This window comes from Marmota monax, unplaced genomic scaffold, assembly GCF_021218885.2.
Source record: "Marmota monax isolate L192 unplaced genomic scaffold, Marmota_monax_Labrador192_F-V1.1 WCK01_AAM20220418_F8-fsc00018, whole genome shotgun sequence".
NCBI classification, from domain to species: Eukaryota; Metazoa; Chordata; class Mammalia; order Rodentia; family Sciuridae; genus Marmota; species Marmota monax.
The window spans coordinates 8,705,866-8,730,830 of NW_026692201.1; the positions used below are offsets into that span (position 1 = coordinate 8,705,866).

Consider the following 24,965-nt stretch of genomic DNA (forward strand, 5'->3'; position numbering starts at 1 on the left):
ATGTTGTGTGTGAGTTTGTGTTTGAGCCAGCATCTCAATGCAAGCATGTGTGTTGTTACCTGCATAACAGTGTGTATTTGTACTTTTGTAAAAAGAAGTGCACACTGTGGGTGACATTTTCTATATGTGTATTTTGTGTGTATTCTTGTTTGTATTAGTGTGACCATTGTGTAAATGTGTATTTGTGCAAATGTATACTGTGAGTGTGCGTATGTATGTGTCTGTGCATGAATGTTCATTTGTATGTGTGTATTTGTGTGTATGTGCGCATTGTGTTTGTGTGAATGTATTGGTCTAAGTGTGCATTTTGTGAGTATGCATTTGTCTGTGTGTATGTAAGTGTATTTGTTTTTGTGTGTGTGTGCGCTCACGCCTTGTGCCTGTGAGCGGGTGTGTGGTGCCTCCTGGCTCCTCGACCTTGCAGCTTTCTGCCCCATCCGGGCGGCGCTGGGGCACAGGCCTGGGCCAGGGCAGGAAAGGGAAAAGCCCACACTGGGGTGAGCGCGCTGTGCCACCGCCGCCGCCACGCCACTGCGCCGACTTTGCCCTTTAAATCGGTCTCCAAGCCGATTACAGCTGATCTCCCACGTGACGTTTTACCTTCTGTCTCCCGGAGCGCGTTGCCCGAGGACAGTCCTTCTCTGCTGCCGCGCATCGCACCGCCCAGCCCGCCGCGGGGGCTCGGCGCCCGCAACTTTGGGCGAAGCGGCGGCGGGTTCCGGTGCCCTCGGGGACCGCTCTCCACCCAGGCGTCCCAGGCTCGGCGACTTTCGTCTCGAGGGTAGGGCGGCGATCTGGGCGAAGAACGTGTCCCAGACCCTGCTCTGCGCCTCTTAGACCCACGCGCGGCCGCTCCCCGGGGACGGGCAGGGTGCCCTGCGCGCTGTGTCGGGAAAGGGGGCGCCCTACGCCAGCCAGCACCAGAGCAGGCGTGCCCTCGGGGGAGACTGCCGAGCGATGGCCCTGAGGCTGGGGTGAAGCGGGAGGCCAACCGAACCTCCCTAGCCTTCTCACCATGCAGAAGAGCGTGCGCTACAACGAGGGGCACGCCCTGTACCTGGCCTTCCTTGCGCGCAAGGAGGGCACGAAGCGCGGCTTCCTGAGCAAGAAGGCGGCGGAGGCGAGTCGCTGGCACGAGAAGTGGTTTGCTCTTTACCAAAATGTGCTCTTCTACTTCGAGGGCGAGCAGAGCGGCCGCCCGGCGGGCATGTACCTCCTGGAGGGCTGTAGCTGCGAACGGACACCCGCGCCACCCAGGGCAGGCGCCGGACCTGGAGGGGCCCGGGACACTCTGGACAAGCAGGTACTATACACCCTCCCTTCTCAGTCTCCCAGTCTGTAACCTCGGCACTCCCAAGCTGTTCTAACCCTAGGGAAGCATGTATGTGTGTGTGGCTTGGGGGTGAGAGGGGGATTTAACAGAGCTCAGGGATGGTGCTCCAAGATCCCTCTGCAGAGTCTGTGGCAGGACATCTCCTAGCGTCTCCCCACCTGCATACAGGGATTCTCCCATCTTCATCTCTCCCACCCAACGACCAAGTGATCAGTTGGAACAGGGTCCCGGCTTTTTCCCAATCCTGATGAAGGTCGGGTCGTTTCAGTTTCTCTGCTAACCATCCGGTGCTTTTCTAGAACTTGTTCAGAAGGATTTTGTGTGGTGATGTGTTTTGACACCTGTTGGATTTAGATTGGCAAGACCCAACTAACTTATTTGGGAAAGTTTGGTTTCTCCCTTACCCGCGGGCGCGTGTAGATTTCTTTACCTGCGGAGGATTGACCGCTGTCTGTGCTGGGAACTAACGGTGTTCTCAAAACCCAGAGACACTCCTGTTCATCATTTTCCGTCAGTCCTTGTGGTTTAGGTCAGTTTACTTTGCTAAACATTTGACCTGATGGGGTCAGTTATGAAGGTAAATGTGTATCCATCCATTCTTCTTAGGGTTAATATTTGGTCGGCCACATTCTTGCTGTGTCAAAATGTGGGCATTTAAAAAGGACGCTTCTGTACTTTTAAATGAATGCTTTGAAATTGAGTGCGAGCTTTAAATTCTGGGTCACAATTTTGTAAGTTTTGTGGTGTGCGCAGAGGGTGGGGAGGAGGGACCTTCTAGATTTAGTAACCCCTGTCCCCCATTTCTGCAAATACAAAATATTTCTTTTCAATCACCGTTTGGTTATTAAAATAAAAGCAGACTAATTTTGTGCTCCCAAATGTTCTCACTTTGCTTCTAGATCCAAACCTTGTGGATAGGGGTGCGGGGGGACTGATTGTCTTAGCTGTTGAATAAAAATATTTCGTAGCTGAATTTTCCATGCAAGTCAGACCCAACTGTATCTGCTGCAGACTACAGAGGCTGTGGGAGGCGCTAGCCAGGAAATAATGCAGAAGATACTTACCTAACCTCTTGGGGCTCATAAAACAATGTGTAAAATGAAAAAGAGTTAAAACTAGATCATTCAGAAGTTTCATTTTTTTTTCCACTTTGGTGTCACTGTAAATCATTAATGAACTTAACTGATTACACTTGTTATAACACTTACAAATCCGAAATTTTAAAAATATGCCCTTTGGTGGTTGAGGGTATGTTCAGAGTCATTTGAAAAACTGATTTCCAACTTGGTAGGTATAAGCACTGGAAATATAAACCTAAATTTCAAGTTGTGCATTTTAGAATTTAAATTAGAAGAGTTTTTGAGGAAACAGATTTTTTTCTATTGATGAGATTCTTTTTTTTTTTTAAATCGTGTATACCAATGCCCCACAGAAAGCAAAACAAATAGGTCTTTAAGTTATTGTGTCTAAAATAAAAGAAGGTACTTTAATTTCTCTTTTTCTTTTTAGCTCTGGGTGGGGAGCTGTTACTTGTTACAACCTATATAGCTCTCTGACCTGTTGTCATTATATGTAAACCGGTATTTTTCTACTTGGAAAATACTGGATTCTTATCTTCAGGACAGTTTTTCTTTAAGTCAGACTTTAATAAAGAAATGGAATTCTCAAATAGTTTGACTTTCATGTGGAAGTTCTAAAGAGGTCTTATGAGAAGTTTTTTCTCTTTTTACAATCATGTGAGTTATGATCATTTCTCAGTCATTTTATGCATCTTTAATATGAAAGGTTCTACGTAAGAAATTAGAAGCTTTCATATTTGAATCTAAAACTAAGATGTAGAGAAGCCACCATTCCAGAATAGATTCAAAGTAGGATTGGGAAGTCTCTTAAATTTTGTCTTATGTTAGACGTGCTTTGGTGACTTGGGTTAGCCCAGCAGTCTAACGCTTAATCTGTGTGTCATAATAAGGCTGCCTATCTGGTCGTGTTTGAAGAATTAAGAAGATAATGTTGTGGAAATAAGAAAGAAGGAGAAATACTATATTAAATCTACAGTTTATGCCATTGGTTCCCCTTGGGTTAATTGTGTTTCTGTTATGATTGAATCCTCCCAAACTCTGAGGAGTCATGGACCTGAGTGACTGGTGAGCTTGAGGGAGGATGTGATCTCAAGGTCATCTTCTCCACATATGTTTCTAGAGCTTTCTGTGTAACTCTATCCTCTACCCTACAACCCTAGTTGAAGGTAAGAACTTGAAATAAGATTTCAAGAGACAGTAGTTTTCCTCCACCATGTTGCCTTGTGACTCTCTTAGGCAGATCTCTTAATGTTTCCTCCGTCCCCACCCTGTGAAATCTCTATGTCGTAATATGTGAAAATTAAGCATTTGGAAATAACATGATTTTTAAACTGCCTTCCAATATTGGCAGTTTCTGTTTCCAAGGTTCAAATGGATGGCATGAGCTTTTTGCCTGTGGGGGATGTGAAAGGCAGTTTCACAGATTTAAAGATTATGGGAATCTGTAATAAACAGTGCATCTGAGAAGCTGAGGACAAGCAGGTGACTGAAAGGGACATTCTGAAAAATCAGGTCAGCAGATATGCAGAGTTAGAGTAACATCATTGACAGAGATTTTTTTTTTTTTTTGGTAGTACTGCAAGACTGAACCTGAGTACTCTACCACCGAACTACTTCTATAGCCCCTCTTATGTTTTATTTTGAGACAGGGTCTCTCTGTGTTGCCCAGGCTAGCCTCAAACTTTCAATCTTTTTGCCTCAGCCTCCTTAGTAGCTGGGATTACAGATGTATGCCAGCTGAAAGACATTCTTATCTTTTCCAATGGATGAAGACATATAGTGTCTTCAACAGTTACAATGATTGATGTAATTCGTGGTATACATTGTCTCTAAGCATTCTTAAGAGTTTAAATTCTACTTCTAATTTTAAAATTATAATTAATTGTGTTTTTATGGTAATTACACGAAAACACTCATTATTTTGCTTTATTTAAATAATGATTCAAAGTAAATTGGTTGGCCAAAGAAAAGAAAAAAATTCAAAGTTTTTTCTTTTTCTATTTTTTTTTTTAGCTGTTTGTCTAAAACTGTTTCCAGTTATGTGGGAAAACAAAAACAAAACAAACAAACAAAAAATGAAAGGTATTTGTCACTTTCCAAATATACACTGCTTCATGCATTTCTTAGTGTTTCAAGATTTCCCTTGAGACTTCTTGGCATATTGCTAGGCTCTCTTATCAGCCTTATAAGGTGACTACTTTTTTTGGCATAGTAATAGTGATATAATCACAATGAATTTGGTTTTCTAAGTGGTTCCTTTTCGCCAAAATGATGTTTCTTTTCTCCAAATGTGTCTGGATAGCACTTCTTCTTTTTTTTATTTATTTTTTTATTGGTTGTTCAAAACATTACAAAGCTCATGATATATCATCTTTCATACATTTGACTCAATTGGGTTATGAACTCCCTTAGCACTTCTTCTTAAGAAAGCTCCATTTAATGGGAAATGAAAAACTTCCCTCTCATTATAGGTAAGGGTGTTAAGGAGAAAGGGAACATGCATTTCTTAAGTACCTTCTGTATGTCTGACTTTGTGCTTGAAATATTATCCTCCATCACTTCATCTAATTTAAACTTCACTTTAGCTCTTGGAGATTGTTGTCATCATCATCATTTTTATTTTTTAGCTATGTTAATACTGAGGCTAGGCCAATTCTAAGTAGCTAATTAAAATCCAACTCCAGATATGAATGCTAACTATGCCATAGAGTGCCTTGCTAAGGAGATTATATTTAAAACTGATTTTTAAATTTTTTTTAGTTGTAGATTGACACAATACCTTTAATTAATTAATTAATTAATTAATTTTTATGTGGTGCTGAGGATCGAACCCAGTGCCTCACACGTGCTAGGTGAGCACTCTACCACTGATGTTTAAGAAATGGAAAATGTGGATGAGATGGGAGTCGGGAATGTAATGTGTGAATCACTATTTTGTTCATTTATATTACCCTTTGAAAACTATTTAAATGACTATTGTTAATTCTTGAGAAATACAACTGTAGACCAATATATGTTCATAGAAAAATTTGACTTACTTGAATTAAAAAAATTTTTTTTAGTCATTGTAGTTACATATAACAGTGGGGTTCATTTTAACATATTCATAAATAAATATAACATAGTTTTCCCCATTTCCATCCTGGTACTATTCCCTTCCTTGCCCTCTTCCATCCCCCTGGGATTTACTTTTAAACAAACAATTTCATTGGGAATTCCTTTACTTCAAAGATGGACCTTTGTAGATACTTGTACTTGGTGTAAAAAGTACATATTCTGTGGCTGTGGCTGTGGCTGTGGCTGTGGCTGTGGCTTGGTGGTAGGGAGCTTGCTTTGCACATGTGAGGCACTGGGTTCTATCCTCAGTATCATATAAAAATAAATGAATAAAGATATTGAAAAATAGATATTATTTTTTAAAAGCACACATCCCAGTTAGTCTGGTATGTTTAAGTAGTTGTCTTGCCTGCTAGCAAGAGATGTGTACAGCAACAAAGCCTGCTTTCTTCTTCTTCTTCTAGTGATGTTAAAGTTTCTATAGCCCAACTGCCTTGTTTGGTGTGTGTGGGGTATCTCCTTAGCTCTGCAAGTGTGTACTGTAGATACTTGTCATATTTGTGATGAATTAAACATATTGATTTAATCTCAAAAGGGATTCACATTTATATTATTTTCCTATCACCTCATTACTATTATTTCCTATCACCTTGTTTTAACTTTCCTAACTTGATTACAAGAAGAAGACTTTAATCCTTTTATTGAATTAGACAGAGTTACATGCAAACTCTTAAATATTTGCAGCGGGTATATAGTGTGGATGGTGGATTTTCATTTTTGTTCATGTTGTTTAATTGATGTTTATAATCAAATCCATGTTTTCTTTTCAATCTTTCCTTACTAACCACAAATAAAGGGAAAATGGAATAAATTTATATGCTAAGTCATATAAGATGTTTAAAAATATAACATTATAAATTATTCTGGAGAACCAAAATAATTTGTTACTTATACTTTGTAATTGTTCCTCCATTAAACAAAGAAAAGAAATTCATTGATTAGTAAAATTTAGCTATTTTAATTTTGACTACACCAGACCTACTGTTTTCAGATTATTGTATTTATTATTGAGAATTCAACATAGGAAAATCCATCTTTGATGTGATAGATGTACTCAAAACTATATTTTTCTTTGATAATTATTTTTCTGTGGGTTTATTAAGTAACAACTATTTCAAATTTCAGAGAAAAATTGAGTGCACTATTGAGTGATGAAAAATATGTATGATAACTTTTTTATTTCTTTTGGAATTGAATAATAGAGACCTTACATTGGATAATAAACCTAGAGTATTTGTGATGGCCAAATGTTTTGTTGTTAGCAAGAAAATTATTTGTAGCTTATTATAAATTTTTTAAGTTGAAAATTAGAAAAATCATAGTTTACTAAAACAATTGTATTGCTATCTATGTAATACATATTATATTTTTAAATTGATTTATCCACATTCTCCAATACTACTTAAAAATGTAGTCAATATTATAGTCAATATAATCTAAATTTTATCGAAAATAAAATCTTATTCTTTAAGGTTATTTTTTGATAAAATAAAGCAGATTGGCAAATGGATTTATTTGGGCCTTAAATCCTAATTTTTACAACTTTAAAGTTACTTGGTGTTTTTATGCCTATTTATTTATCCTAAAAGAAAGGAATGTGTGTGTGTGTGTATTGTTTATTAAGATTTTTACATTCAATCATTGAATATTAAACTGTTTATGCAGTTATATATGATGGGGGTTTGCAGATTTTCTGTGTATCATTGACATTTCAAGAGGTGAGTTACAATCTAATCTGTATAGTTGAGGGAGCTTTATTTTTCAGGACTAAGGACGTGTAATGATTCTATTATATTAATTACAGAAATATAAATTCTTCTCTGGAATCTGTTTACCTTAAATAAAGCCCTGTAAATAGTCCTGCACTGCATAAAGACCGTTGAATCAATGATGGACTGCGTACCCCACAGTAACTGTAGCACACAGTGTGGGTTTGCAGTGGGCTATACCATCTAGGTTTATATAAGCACACTGTAATGTCCACTAAATGAATTCACTGAATGATGTATTTCTCAGTAACATGATTGTGTAAGTAACATCTTAGTAAATGAAACTAGAAATAATGTTTGTTAGGTATGGATGTAGCACTGTGTGAAATATTTGACTATTTTGTAATATTTGGCCCTTCTAAAAACTCACCAGTCTTCCAGATTATTCATTATGTTTCCATTGGTGTAACATTTAAATTTTAGTTGATTGAGTTAAAATACATTAATTTGGCACCACTAAAGGATATATGTTACTATTTTTGCCCAAGGAGTTGAAATATGATTGTGATATATATATATATATATATATATATTTTTTTTTTTTTTTTTTTTTTGGAAAAAAAAGAACAGTAGCAGTTTTTGTGTTTTTTTTAATTGTTTTTGCAGAAAATATTGGCATCGGTAGATGGAACAGAGATGCAGAAAGCACATGTTTTCATAGTTTTCCTTTTTACTGGCACTTTAAAAGCTTATGATTCAATGAAAAATAAAGGTTCAAATAATTTTCCCTGAAACTCCTCACAGTGACTGCAAAATTCTCCAAATATAATTTTAAAGAAAAGGCAGAAATAAACCCCCAAATTTGAGTTGATATGCATTTATTTAACTATTAAGCTTTTTGTTGTTGTTGATTTTGAACTGTGAAGGAAGAAACAATAAAGAAAGTTTGGGTTGTCTAGCTGGGTGCCGTGATGCATGCCTGTAATCCCAGTTTCTTGGGAGGCTGATTGCAAGTTCAAAGCCAGCCTCAGCAACTTGGCAAGGCCCTAAACAACTTAGTGAGACTCTGTCTCAAAATGAAATATAAAAAGGGCTAGGGACATGGTTCAGTGGTTAAGTGCCCCTGGGTTCAATCCCCCCCAAAAAAATGTTGGGGAGGTTTATATAAGAACAATTATAACATCAGAGTTCATTAAATTGAATTATAATTCTCATAAGATTTAAGAAGATACAAATAAAATGAGGTAAAACAATCTATGCTTAAAAATAAAACTTATTGATTATCTTGTGCTTCATTTTAAAGAACGTAGTCCACTGTTTCACTTTTCCAATACTTGCGATAGGACATTGCTGAGGCTTGTGATAATCATACAGCAGGGATGTGAGGGATTCTAGCTGCTGGTATTTAGCATTATTTTCGGGTTCCTGAGATGTTTTATTCTGTCAGTGTCTGATTTAATTTAGACAATGCCTGAATCATTTCCTGAACTGTGTTTATGAGCCCATGCCATTCTTGTGACTAATGAGAACAGTGGGGTTAGTCCTTGCAAACAGACGCCTGTTTGAAAGCTTGGAGCTTTCCTGGGGTTAGCAATGGGGGAACAGGGAGGTGATAACTTGGTCTCCCATTATGTAACAGTGTCACTCATTACAGAATTATCATGATGAGACAATGCTAGTGATTCACAGGAATTGAAGGCCACTCATATCCAATATGAATTTGCTTTCTTTTACCTTTAAGGATATTCATGTCCAGGTGAGGTGAGGTTTATTTAGGAGTTAAACTGTGTAGCCTTCAGTCTTGGCTCCACTACTTTCAAGAGACATGATCTTGAACAATTTCTCTTTCTAAGCCTGATTCTCGGGCTGGGGGGTGGGGATTATGACCTCACTGACCTCACCGGGTTGTGGTGAGGCCGTGGGCAATAATCCAGGCCAGGCTCCTAGCGTAGGGCCTGGCACAGGGCAAGCAGTGAGCACATTCGTCAGCTAGCATTTTTGTTACTTACTTTCCAATACAATTCTTCTCTGATTTTCATCTTTTTTGCTTTCATTATTAAGAACACTTAGGAAGTTTTTTTCCGTCCTTCCACTTTAAAAAATTCTTTAACACATACAAAATAGAATAGTTTACAGAATGTCATCATCCAGCTTCCAAACTCTTCAGCTTTCTGTCATTTTTTATTATGTCTGTTTCCCTCCACATGCACTCCCCCCCCATTATCTTAAGGCAAGTCCCAGACATTGTGTTATTTCACTTGTACATTAATTTTTTTTTTTCTTTTCCTCTTTGGCATAGTCTTGTTTGGCAATGAAGATTGCACTAGATGTAGCTCTGAAAAGAACTCTCTTGGAAAGAGTTTGTCATGTGTTTCTGTTAGAATGAGTGTTATCATAATGGCAGTCATCTTTTTGTTTCTTTGATGCTATAATAAAGGAACAAACCAAAGACAGTTGTTGTGAAGATATAAAATGGTAGAATTAACTTTCCAATAAATTCCAGTGTGTCAAATCCTAAAGAAAAGAAACGAAGAAGTCAGTTGTTTAACCAGGATCACAGTGAAAGGATTTTTCATAATTTGACCCCATTCTATGGGGGCAATTAGATTATTGATGATCTCTCATTGAAAGATCTCTTTTTTTAATTGGAGTCTATTCACCAAACTCATCGAGTTGTCTTCCATTTAGAGTCAAGAATGAGTTTTGGCCACTGTTGCTGTGGATGCTGCTTCTCACTCAGTGCTTTGTACAGCTTTGCAACAGTGAGGACGTTATCCATGAACCAATGTTTCGTTCATTTTTCAGAATCAATCCTGAGGACCAACAGCTAGACAATGTTATTTTAAGGCAATTGCCAAGGCTTCATTTATCAAGAATGGAGTTCATTTTTCTAGTATTGGCACAGTTTTTAGGGTTAATTGGTTTCTTGTATATGATGGATCGTGTTATGCCCTTTTGATTGCAGGGGAGAAATATGAACTCAGATTGTCTTAAATAAAGGTCACATCTCAGTGTGGGGGGACAGTGAGAAATATTGTAAGGTAATCTAAGGGTGAGTGGTTCTCTACCTTATTGGGACTTATCTCTTCTTTGGACGATGCTCCTGATTGATCTGGTTTTCAGTGTATTGATGTCTTGTTAATCCCCACTGTTTCTGTCTCCTCATAGCTTCTGCTTTCCCAGATTTCAGGTTGCCATACCCACCATGGTACTGATTTCAACGTTTTGATTCCAATTTTCTTGTCTTTTTTTTTTTTCCTGGATCAGCAAGTTCTTCTTCCTTCAGTGGTGAAGTCAAACACCTGATGTGGCTCATTTCCAGGGGAGAAAATGGCCCTGCTTTTTTTTTTTAATTTAGTTTTTACCATAGCACATCTCTATTTATTTAGTCTCATATTCTTGTGAGATAGAATCTGATTGTTCAGTTTATATGTTAAGGTCAGACAAAATCACTGGCCTATCACCGATCTGTGAATCAACTGCGAGACAGTGGGTGCTGTGGATGAGGGAGTTTCATGGAAAGTTTGGCGGGTTTGATAGACATAAGTATTGACCCATCTAGTTCCTTCATCAAGCTAGTAATTTTATTTTCACCAACCTAATATTTGTTCCTCACGATAAACCACATTGTCTCCTTTCAGTAGCAACTTTACACTCTCACCTTATCTGCACCACAATATGATTTCTGGCCTCTGGTCATGTAATGCCCCCAGTACTATTCAAGGATCATATTTGTAATGATTCTTTACTTTTTAATATTTTAAAGATTATTTAAATACTGTTATTTTAAAATAAATTAAAACAAAACTCTTTTTCTTCTGAGTGTAGTGTACATGCAGAAAAGTACATAAATCACAAGTGTGACACTTGATGTATTTTCACAAAGTCAATAAATTTTTTGTGATCAGCATCTAGACTGAGCAATGGACATGATCAGCCCTCTAGAAACTAACCTCAGGGGTACCCACCATTCTTCCTTGTGACACCATTAGTTACTTTTTCCCAGTTATGAACTTCATATACCCAGGCCCACACTGCATTTTTTCTATGTCAGGCTTCTTTTCCTCAATAAGATTCATCCATATTGTTAGATGTTGCAGTTTGTTTCTTTACATTTCTTTGTTTCTACTGAGTGAGTATACAACACTTTCTTTATCAGTTTTACTGTTGATGGACATTTGGGTTGTCTTTAATATAGAGTAATTACAAATAGTACTATGAAAATTTGTACATAAGTCATTTTGTGTACATATATGTATACCTTTTGTTGATTATGCATACTCAGAAATGAAGTTGTTCAAAGGATATATGTATTTATGGGTATGTGTGTGTGTGAGTGTGTGTGTGTGTGTGTATATATATATATATATATATATATATATATATATATTTCAATTTCAATATTATGGATGAACAATTTTTAGGGTTAATTGGTTTCTTGTATATGATGGATTGTGTTATGCCCTACATAGTTCTACAAGGATGCTCCCACCAGCAGCATGTAAGAATGCCATTCTCTTGAACAAGACAAGGGTGTCCTGTCTCACTAGTTCTATTCAGTATAGTATAGAAGTTCTAGCCAGAAATTATGCAAGAGAAGGAAATAGAATGGATAAAAATAGGAAAGGAAGAATTCAAATTATCACTGTTTTCAGATAATATGATCCTATACTTAGAAGACCCAAAAAGCTCCACCAAAAGACTGCTAGAGCTAACAAATTCAGCAAAGCAGCAGGTTACAAAATCAGCATGCAAAAATCAATAGTTTTCCTATTCACCAATAATGAACCTGCAGAGAAGGAAAACAATCCCATTAATAATAACCTAAAAAAAAAAACCTGGAAATAAATCTAACCAAGGAGGTGAAAGACCTCTTAATGAAAACTGTAGAAACTTAAGAAATTAAAGAAGGCAGAAGAAAACAGAAAGACCTCCCATGTTTGGGTAGGAAGAATTATTATCATTAAAATGACCACATCACCAAATGCAATATACAGATTTAGTGTAATTCCCGTCTAAATACAATGGCATTCTTCACAGAACTAGAAAAAAATGGTTCTGTATTTTTTCTAGATGGAACAGTTCTTTTATTAATTTACAACAAAAGGCCCAGAATAGCCAAAGCAATTCTAAACCAAAAAAGTAAAAAAAAAAAAAAAACAAATAAAAAAACCCAAACAACAATACTTGGAGGTATCACAATTCCTGATCTCAAATTATAGCAGAGCTATAATAACAGAAGCTGCATGGTACTGGCATAAAAACAGACACATAAACCAGTGGAACAGAATAGAAGATACAGAGACAAACCTGCATAGGTACAGTGATCTGATCCTTGACAAAGGTATCAAAAAGACATGTTGGAGAAAGGACAGTCTTTTAAAATGGTGCTGGGAAAACTGGTTATCCATAAGAATGATACCAGATCCTTCTCTGATCCTGCACAAAAGTCAACTCAAAATGGATCAAAGACCCAGGAATTAGATAGAAAGTTTTAAACTCCTGAAAGAAAATGTGTCTCCTTTCAGTAGCAACTTTACACTCTCACCTTATCTGCACCACAATATGATTACTGGCCTCTGGTCATGCACATATAGGGGCAAACAACAACTTCTTCATCAAGAAGCAGCAGCTTAGGAAATAATACCAAGAATTAATAAATTGGATGGCATCAAATTAAAAAACTTCTGCACAGTGAAGGAAATAATTTAGAATATGAAGAGAGAGAATGGGAGAAAAATCTTTGCTAGCTACTCTTCTGACACAAGATTAATATTAAAAAATATATAAAGAACTTAAAAAACTTACCACCCAAAGAAATAACCCAATCAATGAATGAACACATGAACTAAACACTTCTCACAAGAAATACAAATAACCAACAAATAAATTTTAAAAATTATTCAACTTCTTTAGCAATAAGAGACACAAATCAAAATGACACTGAGATTTTTATCATATTCCAGTTAGAATAACAGAAATCAAGAATACAAATAACAGTAGATGCTGGAGAGGGCATGGGTAAAAAGTTTTACTTTTACATGTTGCTGGGATGGTAAATCAGTATAACCACTATGAAAATAGGTATGGAGGTTCCTCAAAAGATTAGGAATGGGGCCACCATATGACCCAAGTATACCACTCCTCAGTATTTGTCCTGAAGAATTTAAGTCATCATACTATAGTGGTACATGCATATCCATATTTATAGCATCACAATCCACAATAGCCAGTCTATAGAACCAGCATAGGTGTCCATCAGTGGACGAATGCATAAACGAAGTATGGTAAATATACACAATGCAGTTTTATTCATTCATAAAGAAGAATGAAATTATGTCATTTTCAGGAAAATAGATGGAACTTGAGACTGTTATACTAAGAGAAAGAAGTAGAACTCAGAAAGTCAAAGGTTGTGTTTTCTCCCATAAGTGGAAACTGAAGAGGTTAAAGGAAAAGAAAGATGGGAGGATGGGATTTCATGAAAAGCCAAAGGAGATCAGTAAAGAAGAAAAAAGGGACCAGGGGAGGGTGGGGTAGAGGGAAAGGGAAATACTGAGGAACAATTTTAACAGATTGTATTGTTATATCCTGTGCAGGTACATATATGTAATGATAAATTAGATTCTACTATTATGTATCCAGTGAAAAAAAATATGGAAAAGGGGCTGGTGATGTAGCTCAGTGACCTAGCATGCTCAAGGCCTTTGGTGCAATGCCCAGCACCTCAAAAAAATAAAAAAAAAATAAAAAAAAATAAAAATCCAAATCCTCTACATTCTCTCAACTCTTGATATTACTTGTTTACTGTTTGGCTATTCTCTGTTTTAAAATGCTTATTTTATCTTTATCCACTTTTTATTGAATCGATTTGTAGGAGTTATAAGTGTTAAGGTAATGAATTATTAATTTTGTACATCAGAAATGGTTGAATATTAGAATTTTACACACACACATACATACACACAAACACACTCATACACGCATACATATAAAATGAAGATATGAGTCCTTTGTCAATGATGTGTGTTAAAGATGTTTTCTCCTAGCGTCTTTCCTTTCTACCATCTCAGTGGTTGTCTTTGTTATTGTTGTGTCTGTTTTGTGGGTGGGGGAGTGAACCCAGAGCCTCACTTATGCCAGACAAGTGCTCTACCACTGAGACACACCACACCCTTCATGGTGTCTTTTGATGAACAGAAGTTACGAACTGTATAGTACAAGTTGTGTATCTTTTTCTTTGTGGCATTTGTCTGTGCATGAAATGAATGGGGATGAGGACAATGTCAGGAGCTGCCCTGTGTGGAAGATGCAGGAGTGGGGCCCTCCCTGCTGCTCTGATATATCCATGTGTTCAAAGCCATCAGATAGGTCCCAGAAGACCCATGTAAATAGCATGTGTATCTTATAGCAGTTTGAGATTGCCACACCAGGGTGGATGTTTTCCTTATGGAGGAAGGTTCTCAGGGCAATTGAAAAAAAAAATTATAATATTCTTTCACCTCCAATCTTTTGGTGTTCCTTCCCCAGAGCCTGGGTTGTTGCTTTTTCCTCATCTCCACAAAAATCTGGGCATTTTGTGGAGGTGGAGGAATGTGGGTATCTAGCTCCAACTTTACCTTCTTCTCTACTTACACCTAAAACTTTCATCTGGAAGGGTCCAGCACAAGAGAAACAAGGAAACTTCATACAAGTTAACCAGAGTTAAATATGAACCCCTGAGGCCTCTTTCAGCTATGCTGCCCCCTGGAGGGTGTGCCCACCAGGCTGGCCTGGGCTTGCTATTAGGGAAAGAAGGTGGTTGGTATCCAGCATTGTTGGAGGCAGAATCCTCAGTTCTCAAAATAGGTCTTTGCAATACTCCGTAATCATCCTATAATCATTCTTCCCACCCCTTTATCTTGATCATTATTCAAAAGTGGCCAGGAAGAGGATATCTTCTCAGCAGAATTCAATGATTAAAATGCCTTACTAAAATATGTAGAAACAGATGAAGGAGAAAAAGTAGGGCAATCAGTCTATTGTTAGTTTCAAGGACCACAGTGGTATGGCTGGACACAGATGACCAGTCACCTGATAAAGTATCAACAGTAGTGAGACAACCCTGAGAGCCAATCTCAGGAGCAGGAGGGTATTGCTTCTAGCAATATGACCTCTCCTCTTGTAAGAAAAATGGTCAGCTTTTGGTAGGAGCCCCCAGTCTGTCACATAGTGGTGTCCCCTGTATTAGAAGGAGAGCCATAATGATCAGCAGCTTGATTTCACTTGATCCCATCAAAGAATTGGTCCTTACTGGGAACATCTACATATGCGTTCAGTTAGCAGCCATGATTTGTTTCCAGGGTTGTTTTGCCTTGGAAGGGTCTCTTTAATCTGCCAAGCTGCAGTTTTCCACGTGGCAGACCAAACAGCCATGCCAATTGTCAACTACCCCAAAGTCTGAGCTTTTTCCTCTGAATGGAACAACAGCATCTGCTTTTGCTTCTGCATGGCCAGCACTGAGGCTGAATAGCTGTAGCACCCCAGGCAGCATCTCTGGTCTCAGCTTAGCCTAACCATCAGGCCCAGGCATTTAGGGAATCGATCTCCAGGAGTCAAATGGCTTTGCTTCCAGTACCAGAGTAGGGAATCCACTCAGAGGGACTCTTGCTACTCTTTTTTTGCAGGGTGAGGGGCTGTTCCCACTAAGTTGCTAGGCTGGCCTCAAACGTGCAATTTTCCTGCCTCAGTAGCTGGGATTATTGGCATATGCCACCATGCCCAGCTTGTTTTTTAAAATGTAAAGCTGAAATGCTGCTGGAGCCAACCCAGCTATATCCTTGAATATTTGTCATTTCCTTTTGACAAGCAAATTTTGGCCCTCCCACATTTGTAGATCTTTGTAGGGATTTTAGGACAGAGAGTCACAAAGTTTCATCATCAGTTTCAACAAAGGCTTAGCAGCAAACCTATTGTTGCTTGTATGCCCTGTAATTTTGATTGAATGCTGGACATTGTGTATGAACAGTAGAAGTCCTTTGAGGCCCTGGATGATTTTATTTTCCTCCAGAGGAGGTTTACTTGTGCTTTCTTGCAGGCACTAGTGTGGGGGTTTATTATATTAATCCATTCTAAGATGAGCTGTCAGCTGGGTGTTGGGCTTTGTGAGAGCTTGTCAGCGGCCGGTTTGCTCCAGTTTCTAAAGTCAAGTCTTTCCAGTGTCCTATCTGGAATTCTAAGATGTTTACACAATTCTTCCTCCTTCCTTTCCTCAGCCCCGGAAGAGTGCCAAACATGCATCGCTGGTTCCCAGCCTTTTAGCTACACTTTCTGCTTGGCTTTTAGCCTCTTGGCTTTGTAAACCTATAAGTTGGCAAATGCTTTGAGAGGAAGAACTTCCCAGATTGTCGACTCAGTAGTTTATCTCCTTTCTCTCAGGTGGCTATCTCTCATGGCTTGGCTGTTTGCCCAGTGATACTTTCAGATACCCTTTTTTTTTTTTTGTGTGTGTGTGTGTGTGTTGTTTCCAGCTTTTGAAATTATTCTGTGTGTGTGTTGGGGGCGGGGAGAGTAGTGGTTTCTGTAACAAGCTACTTGGCCATTTACTACTTAGCAATGAATTTTTTGTCTTTGTTTTTTATTAATTTATTTCTTATGTGGTGTTAAGGATCAAACCCAGTGCCTTACAGATGCTAAGCAAATGCTCTGCCACTGAGATATAGCCCCAGCCCAGCAATGAGTTTTAATATTGAGTCTAACAATGTGTGAAACTCCTTGCAGAGCAGTGAAGAAATGATCTTTTTATTCCCCTGGAAACTTGTATGTTAATTACATTTAGTTCAATAGTCAAAAATTACTAAGAAGTGATAAATCACTAATCCTTATTTTACCAATTTAATTTGGAACATCTTTGATACTAGATATTTGAACCAAATAAAACAAATATAATTTTGTAGTTATAATATTATTTTTATAGATGTTTACCTTCATGTTACTCACAGGTGGTGAGGTGTCTAGGTATACAACACATATATGTACACACACACACACACACATATATATATATATATATATATATATATATATATATATATATGTATGTTTTCTGTGATGCTGTGTGGGGATCCAATCCAGGGCCTCACCCATGCTAGGTAAGTGCTCTACTACTGAGCTACACCTCTAGTCTAGCAAGGTGTCTATTTTGATGATACCAAGGCACCATTCCCATTCATTCTTCACACGGTGAATTTAAATTTTGCTTTTTAATAGATTGCTCATATCTGATGGCTGGCTGGCTATGTATATCTATCTGGCATCTATTTTAGTTGGTGAACATTTATTTTAAAGCCATTATCTTTCTGCAGGTATAAGTCAGCTCTTCTTAGAAAGTAAAATAAAATTAAACGATTTCATTTAGGACACTAGCTTTTAGCTTTTTGTGAACATTGTTTTATATTATACTATTGTAGAAGTCATCGTTAATTTAATGCTAAGTGCTTTACAAATATTATCTCACTTAATCTTCACAATCTTGAGATGATGCTGACTTGATTATTTTGCAGAAAGACACTGAGCTTGGAGTGGCTTAGTAATTCACCCAGATCAAACCTTTACTAAATGGGAAACCTAGTTAATAGAACCAGATTTAGTAAGTTAGTATTTGTTGAGCTTGAGCCTTAGCTAGGGGCTGGAAATATATGACCTGAGGAAAGCCTTAGAGCTAGTTTAAAAACCTCTGATTCCTGTGTTCTGGGCCCTGTGTTGAGGCCCTGAGAGTGAGGGCATGACAGGGAGTGGGGTGCTAGTGAATAGTCAGTGTGGAAGAACCCTCTCTCTTCCTCCCTTCCTTTATTTCAGCGCTGGGGATTGAACTCAGGGTCTTGTGAACATTAGGCAACTGTTGTACCAATGATCTACACCCCAGCCTGAATCCAGTGCCTTTCTATGGTGCCTCTTGATTTGCAGTTCAGGTTTCTTTCTTGTTGTTTGTCCAGCACCATAGGCACTGAAGATATAGAAGACACAACCTTCTGCTATTTTGGTTTGGATATTGAGGTGTCCCCCAAAAGTTTATGTGTGAAACAATGCAAGAAGGTTTGGAGGAGACGTGACTAGGTTATAGCCTTAACTTAATTGGTGAATCAATTCCTGATGGGATTAACTGAGTAGTAACTGCAGGCAGGTGAGGTGTTTCTAGAGAAAGTGGTTCATTGCATGTGGGGCTATGGGGTATACATTTTGTATCTGGAGAGTAGAGTCTCTCTGCTTCCTGATCACTGTGTAAGCTGTTTCCCTCTGCCACACTCACATCCTACATCATCTAGATTCCACCCCTACTCCCAATAGAGCCTGCTCTCTATGGACTAAGATCTCTGAAATGATGAGCCCCTAAATAAATGTTTCCTCCTCTATAGTTGTTCTGGTTGGGCCTTTCAGTCACAGTAGCAAAAAAGCTGACTAAAACATCTGCCATCTCAGACCTTGCCTATGCCATATAGCTCTTGACACTGAACAGAAATTTTCTTACATTTTAATGCCAGTTTATGTCCTCGTTGCTTTGATTGATGGTACCACTTTTTGGCCACTAGGGCTAACTAGATTTCTGTCCCAGAGCACTGAAGGCTGCTGCCTGGAATGTTGGGGAAAAAAGGATCATGCTTGCAACCTGTGCCTTTAGCGTGCATGTACTTATGTGATATTGGGCCTTCCTCTGTGCACAGTCTTGCTGTTTTGGACCATAGTATCCTCTTGTATTGGTTTGGTTGGCAAGTTTTACCTTCTGTTTGGACTCATGCATTCAAATGGTTGAACAGTAACATCCTGTTGTTGTAGATCCCCAGGGAACAATTTCTTCCTAGAATTATTATTATTGAAGTCCAGTTTCAGTATGGCAGTTTGGGCTGAGACCATCCTCCTTCCTGATCCCCTGTCTTATCCTTTGTCTTAACGGTACTGAAGACACACTGCAAATGGCCAGGATATTGAGGCCAAGTTCCCAAGTTCCATTCTAGATCCACCTTTAGTAAGCTGTGGATCCTTAAGCTTAGTCAACCTACCAAATAGGGATAATATTTCTACCTCACAAAGAAAGTGAAAATATTAAACTAATTGAGGTAATTTATGTGAAAAGTGCTCTTTCGTAAGCTATAAAAACCTACAAAGATGTTATTCTAAATCCTTAAAATTTTTTTTTGCAATTTTTCTTCATTTAAATGAAAACAATTTAAACAGCAAACTAGTTGAAAATTTTGTTACTGGGCATGGGTATTCTCTCATTTTTATGATCCACTTGGAGAAGAAGATAGCTTATTTATCTACTTTGTTGGCATATTTTTGAATCTGTGGTTTGTAATTTTTATGGAGACTATTTAGTGGATTGTAAATTCCTTAAGAAAAAGTTGAAAGATTACTTTTACTAATTATAGGTAAATATCAGTGGGTAAAGGATACATCAGTGAAGGGGTTTTTTCTTTGTCTTTTTTTTCTTTGTAAATACTTTCTGTTTTTTAGACCCTTAGTTAATAAATATGTTAAAATGTATTAGAGTCAGAATTCTAGGAAATTTTTTTTTCAGGAAAAAATGTGACTAAATTAACGTTTGTGCTTTAAAAGTGCAATTTGTGCCAGTTAGAGTGGCACACGCTTATAACTTAGGAGGCTGAGGTAGGACGATTACAGGTTTGAGGCCAGCCTCAGCAACTTAACAAGACCCTGTCTCAAAATAAAAGATAAAAAGGGCTGGGCTCAATCACCAATACAAATAAACAAATGAATAAATAAATAGGTGTGGGGGAGGCGATTTAACTTTACAGAGAATGTCTAAAGTGTATACTAAAAGGAAAATCAGGTAAGTCCTTGGCTTGAACATGTTTTTCTTTTTTTGGTATAGAGTGCTATCTGTAAAGAATCTTGAAAAGCAGTTTTTCATCTATAAAAGCAGGGTTTATTGTGTAAAATTTGAAAGTCACAGAGAACTATTAAAGAAAAATATCAAACTCTCTCTTCTGAAATTCCATCCCTCAGAGAAAACTGAATATTGAGTTGTTGGAGAATTTCCTTCAAGTGTTTATTGTTTGTATGTTTTTCTGTGTATGTGTATAATACTTAGACATTTGTAAAAAGGCCATAATTGGGATCATGTTGTATACCGAGTTTGGGTCCTGATTTTTTACTGAACATTATATTGTGGGCATTTGACTTGCCCGTGAATATTTCCTTGAAAACATGATTTGTAATGACACTGCAGCATTCCCCTGTAGTTGAGTGCTTAGGTTGTTTCTGTATCATAACCTTTCACTTTCACAGGGTACTGCAGTAAACATCAGGATGGCATTTGTGAGTGAACTGGCAGGGTAGGTGGGGTGCATGCAGACAAAGGAGCAAACAGAAAAGTGGGAAATGAGAGTTTCTTTTTTATTTATTATTTATTTATGATGCTGGGCGTTGAACCCAGGGCCTTGTGCATACTAAGGATGCATCTACCACTGAGCGACACCTTTTAATCACTGTGATAAGGGTAATTTTTCCAACTTCTTCACCTTAATAAGAAACTTTTCTTTAATGAACACTCTACTTGAATTTCGAAGTAGTTTTCTAACTGATTGAAAACCCAACCTAAAATACAAATTCCTCGAATGAAAATGCCAGTTAGTCCGTGAACTAATATGCAGAAATAAATATGGCCAAATACAGTAGAGTAGTTTCTGAAAATAAAACTAGGTTATGAAGGCTTTCTGCAGAATTTGCTCTTCTTAAGGAGTAATATTTATTATGATTAAAAGAGTCCACAGTTTTTGAGCTCCATTTTTATGTGGAAAGCAGAAATGCCTAAATTTATCATCTTTCATTGCTAAGAATTCTTGCATATTAGTATTTTACTGGATCATGTCATTTTTTAATCATTGTGTACGTTTCATGGATATGGTATTTTTTTCCTTAAAAACTTACTAAATTATGTTGCATTTTACAAAAGCCTTTTAGAAACAAAGAAATGTGGCAGCTCCAGATAAGAGCTTGACATTTATTTATGTTTGCAAGGTTCATGTATATTTGGAAGGACATACGGGGATAAGACCGTCTATCCTGCCTCATAGGCTATGGGCTTTGACCTTTTGATCATTAAATCCAAAGATGGGAAAAATCATGACCATAAGAGAAAGAAGAAAATTTAGTGCTTGGCTTTTGAAGGGCTTCCTCTGAAAACCTACTTGGCAGATAAAAGTACAAGCCCAGTTTTATCCTGATTGGTTTTTATCTCTTCAAGTAGCCCCTTTGGGCCTGAGAGCATTACTTGCTAAAAGTCCAGATGCTGCTGCTATTTCTTGATGCAGTTATATTATTTACTCATTTGCAGTGGGTTTTCACTTATTCATATATTTCATTGTGGTTAGAAAATGGTAAATTTGACAGTTTGGTGATTTTAGTTAGCCTATGTTTATATTTGGTTATGATACCTTTGTGATTTAAAAAGACCAAAACAATTAAGCTTCCCGGTGTTAGGGACTCATTCTCTCCGACCTTGATGTTGGTAACAGCTGCCTTGACTCTTGGGCTGTTGTTGTTCTCGCCATCCAGAACATTGGGTCCCAGGGGCCCCACCAGCCCTTCCTTGTCAAGAATTTCCATGCAGCTTGTAATAATGAAGGTAATTTTAGCCACAAATTGGCCCTTGAAAGAATATTGCGGAACTTATGCCTCTACCACACCTCTGTTTTTTAAAGCTTCTACCCCATGATGAATTTGAATAAATGCAATTTCCAAAGTTGATGCTTAGACAAAACTTTTTATTTGAAAATTATTTTGTGCTCTAGGATTGTGGCTCAGAGATAGAGCGCTTGTGTAGCACGTGTGAGGCCCTAGGTTTGATCCTCAGCACCACATTAAAAATAAGTAAAATAGGCATTTGCAGGTAAATGGATGGAGTTAGAGAAGATGATGCTAAGTGAAGTTAGCCAGTCCCCAAAAACCATATGCCGAATGTTTTCTTTGATATAAAAAGGCTGACTCATAGTGGGATAGGGAGCAGGAGCATGGGAGGAATAGATGAAATGTGGATAGGGCAAAGGGGTTGGAGGGGAAGAGAGGGGGTATGGGGTTATTAATGATGGTGGAATGTGATGATCATTATTATCCAAAGTACAGGTATGAAGACACAATTGGTGTGAATATACTGTGTATAAAACCAGAGAAATGAAAAATTGTGCTCCATATATGTAAAAAGAATTGTAATGCATTTTGCTGTCATATATAAAGAAAACTTACATAAAAGTAAATAAAATAAAGGTGTTTTTTAAAAAAAAAGAAAAGAAAAAAATTATTTTGTGATGTTGGAAGGCAGCCTTGTTGGAGGCATCTTTGCATTTCGAGTAAGGAAAGACAGCGAACTGGCTCTTCACCTGGCAGCCTTATTGGCTAGAGAAGCAGGATTTTCCCAGAGCCCACCCAATAAACCCTCTGTAAGCCCATTCTCAAACTCCTTAGGATTGCTGCTAATGACATCACAGTGAAATCCAGGCAGGGGTTTTCTATATCCTTTGTGATCTCTTTTCCACATTTGTCTAAAAGCCACTTAAAGTTATGGAGCTGTTACCATAGTTTCAATAAACGAATGCTAATTACTTAGACAGGCTCTGTAAAGCAGTGAAAACCTTTTATTGTAGATATTATTAAGGCTTTTGCCATTGTTACTGTTATTAACATTGTTTGGCTTTTCATTGCTTAATTGATACCATAGCATAGATTCCAAGTTTTTCAGGATGATATTGGTTTAAAATATCCTGTTTCTACAACCCCATACATTTAGAGTTTTTTGATCATGGTATCATGATTTGCTTTGGAACTTATAGTATATCTCTATTTCTTGATAGCTTTAAAAAAATTTACAAATCTAGGGTTAGAATTCTAAATGAATTCTCAGTAATCCACTTGGTGCCACTGAGATGCAAAGAGGATTTCTTACAGCAAAAGTTGTTTATTTTGTTGAGGTCTGTGAACACATGCATGTGTGTGTGTGTGTGTGTATGCATGTAGCAGTACTTAAAACCTAAAGTCCTGTTTAGAGGTATTCCAACATTTTTCTTCTCATGCTAATAAGTGTTTTTTAAAGGCAAAGCATCTAGTCTCATTGGGAAAACTATAGTGTATTAAATTTGCATTTAAAGAAAAATTATATGAATTATGGAAAGAATAGAGTATGTTGTCATTGCTGGTGGGACTGCAAATTGGTGTGACCACTATGGAAAGCTGTATGGAGATTCCTCAGAAAACTTGGAAAGGAACCACAATTTGACCAGTTATCCCCTTCCTTAATACAAACCCAAAGGACTTAAAATCAGCATACTATACTAACATGGCACATCAATGTTTATAGCAGCTCAATTCACAAAAAATAAGCTGTGGAATCAACCTAGATGCCCTTTAACAGATGAATGGATGAAGAAAATCTATATACAATGGAATATTATGGTATTTATACATAGTGGAATATTACTCAGCTTTAAAGAATAATGAAATTTTGGCACTTGTTGATAAATGGATGGAACTGGAGACTCTCATGCTAAGTGAAATAAGCAAATCCCCCCAAACCAAAGGCTGAATGTTCTCTCTGATATGTGGATGCTACCACACAATAAGTGGGGAGAAGAGAAGTTCATTGGATTAGACAAAGGGAATGAAGGGAAGGGAGAGGAAGGAGATGGGAATACGAAAGTCATGGAATGAATTGGACATAACTTTCCTATGTTCATATATGAATACATGACCAGTAAAACTCTGCATCATGTACAACCACAAGATGGGAAATTATACTCTATGTATGTATAATGTATCAAAATGCATTCTACTGTCATGTATATCTAAAAAGAACAAATAAAAATACAGAAAAAGAGAATAGAGTATGTTGTAAAAGGAAGTAGAATTTTGAGCATGAATTGATTAATTATCAGTGGAGTGCTACAGTGATGTATCTCATGTCCTAACATGATGGATGAGCATAGGTATTGCTAGGCTTTTCTGCTCAAGAAGGTTTGAATGAATATCCTTACTTATGGTGGCTTTTAGTAGGTCTCAATGTGCTCACAAGCTGGACTCACTAGTCAGAGCCTGGGCACTTCATTCCCTCAGGTATTCACTAAGCAGGTTTTCAGCTTTTTCTGAATATTAAGTGCTGTACTGAGGTCTATGAAAGAATTTGCAGGTTTCATCTCTGCTGTCCTGAAGGCCTGAATCTGTGGAGATGTTCTCCAGTGACTTGGGAGATAGAGTAAAGGCTGCCCATGGCCCTTCTGGCTTTGTGGTCAGGCAGAGTTTCAGAAGCATTAAGGTTATAAGGACCTGAGTTTAACTGAGATGAAGAAGGAAGAAGAACACTTAATTTCAGGTCAATTTGGGTTCAAGTTGGAAAATGACATTTGGACAAGGCTGGAGAGGTGGGTAGGACAGCTGTGTGACTCAGGGTAGCTGGTGGGATAGGAATTGGTCCTATTATCAATAAGGTTCACTGTGGGGAATATTTTCTGATAACAACAAGGCTGAATAAAATTTGTAGTCAGTTGGGCCAGGTGTCCTTCAAAATACAGCATGTGTTATGAGGAATATCTACTTGTATGTTTTGGTGCTACTTAAAATAGGTCCACTGCCAGAAATGTGTGGGAAAGAGCTGGGTGACACCAGGTAAGGTGGTTTTCTGTAGGGCAGGATTCCATAGAACCTTCACTATGCAAAGGTTTTTGTTGATCTTCTCTTATATGA

General features: G+C 37.7%; 1 protein-coding gene across 3 annotated transcripts in view; it reads left to right on the forward strand.

Annotated features, from left to right (window-relative positions):
• The first annotated feature begins 516 nt into the window (after positions 1–516).
• Rasgrf2 (Ras protein specific guanine nucleotide releasing factor 2) overlaps positions 517–24,965 on the forward strand; it is a 231,996-nt gene continuing 207,547 nt past the window's right edge. Inside the window, exon 1 of one of the 3 annotated variants that reach the window (XM_058574375.1) lies at positions 517–1,303. In XM_058574375.1, coding sequence (XP_058430358.1) covers positions 1,016–1,303 — 288 coding nt within the window. In that variant the 5' untranslated portion in view covers positions 517–1,015. The remainder of the gene's footprint in view (positions 1,304–24,965) is intronic. The other 2 variants (XM_046427896.2, XM_046427885.2) reach the window with 2 other exon arrangements.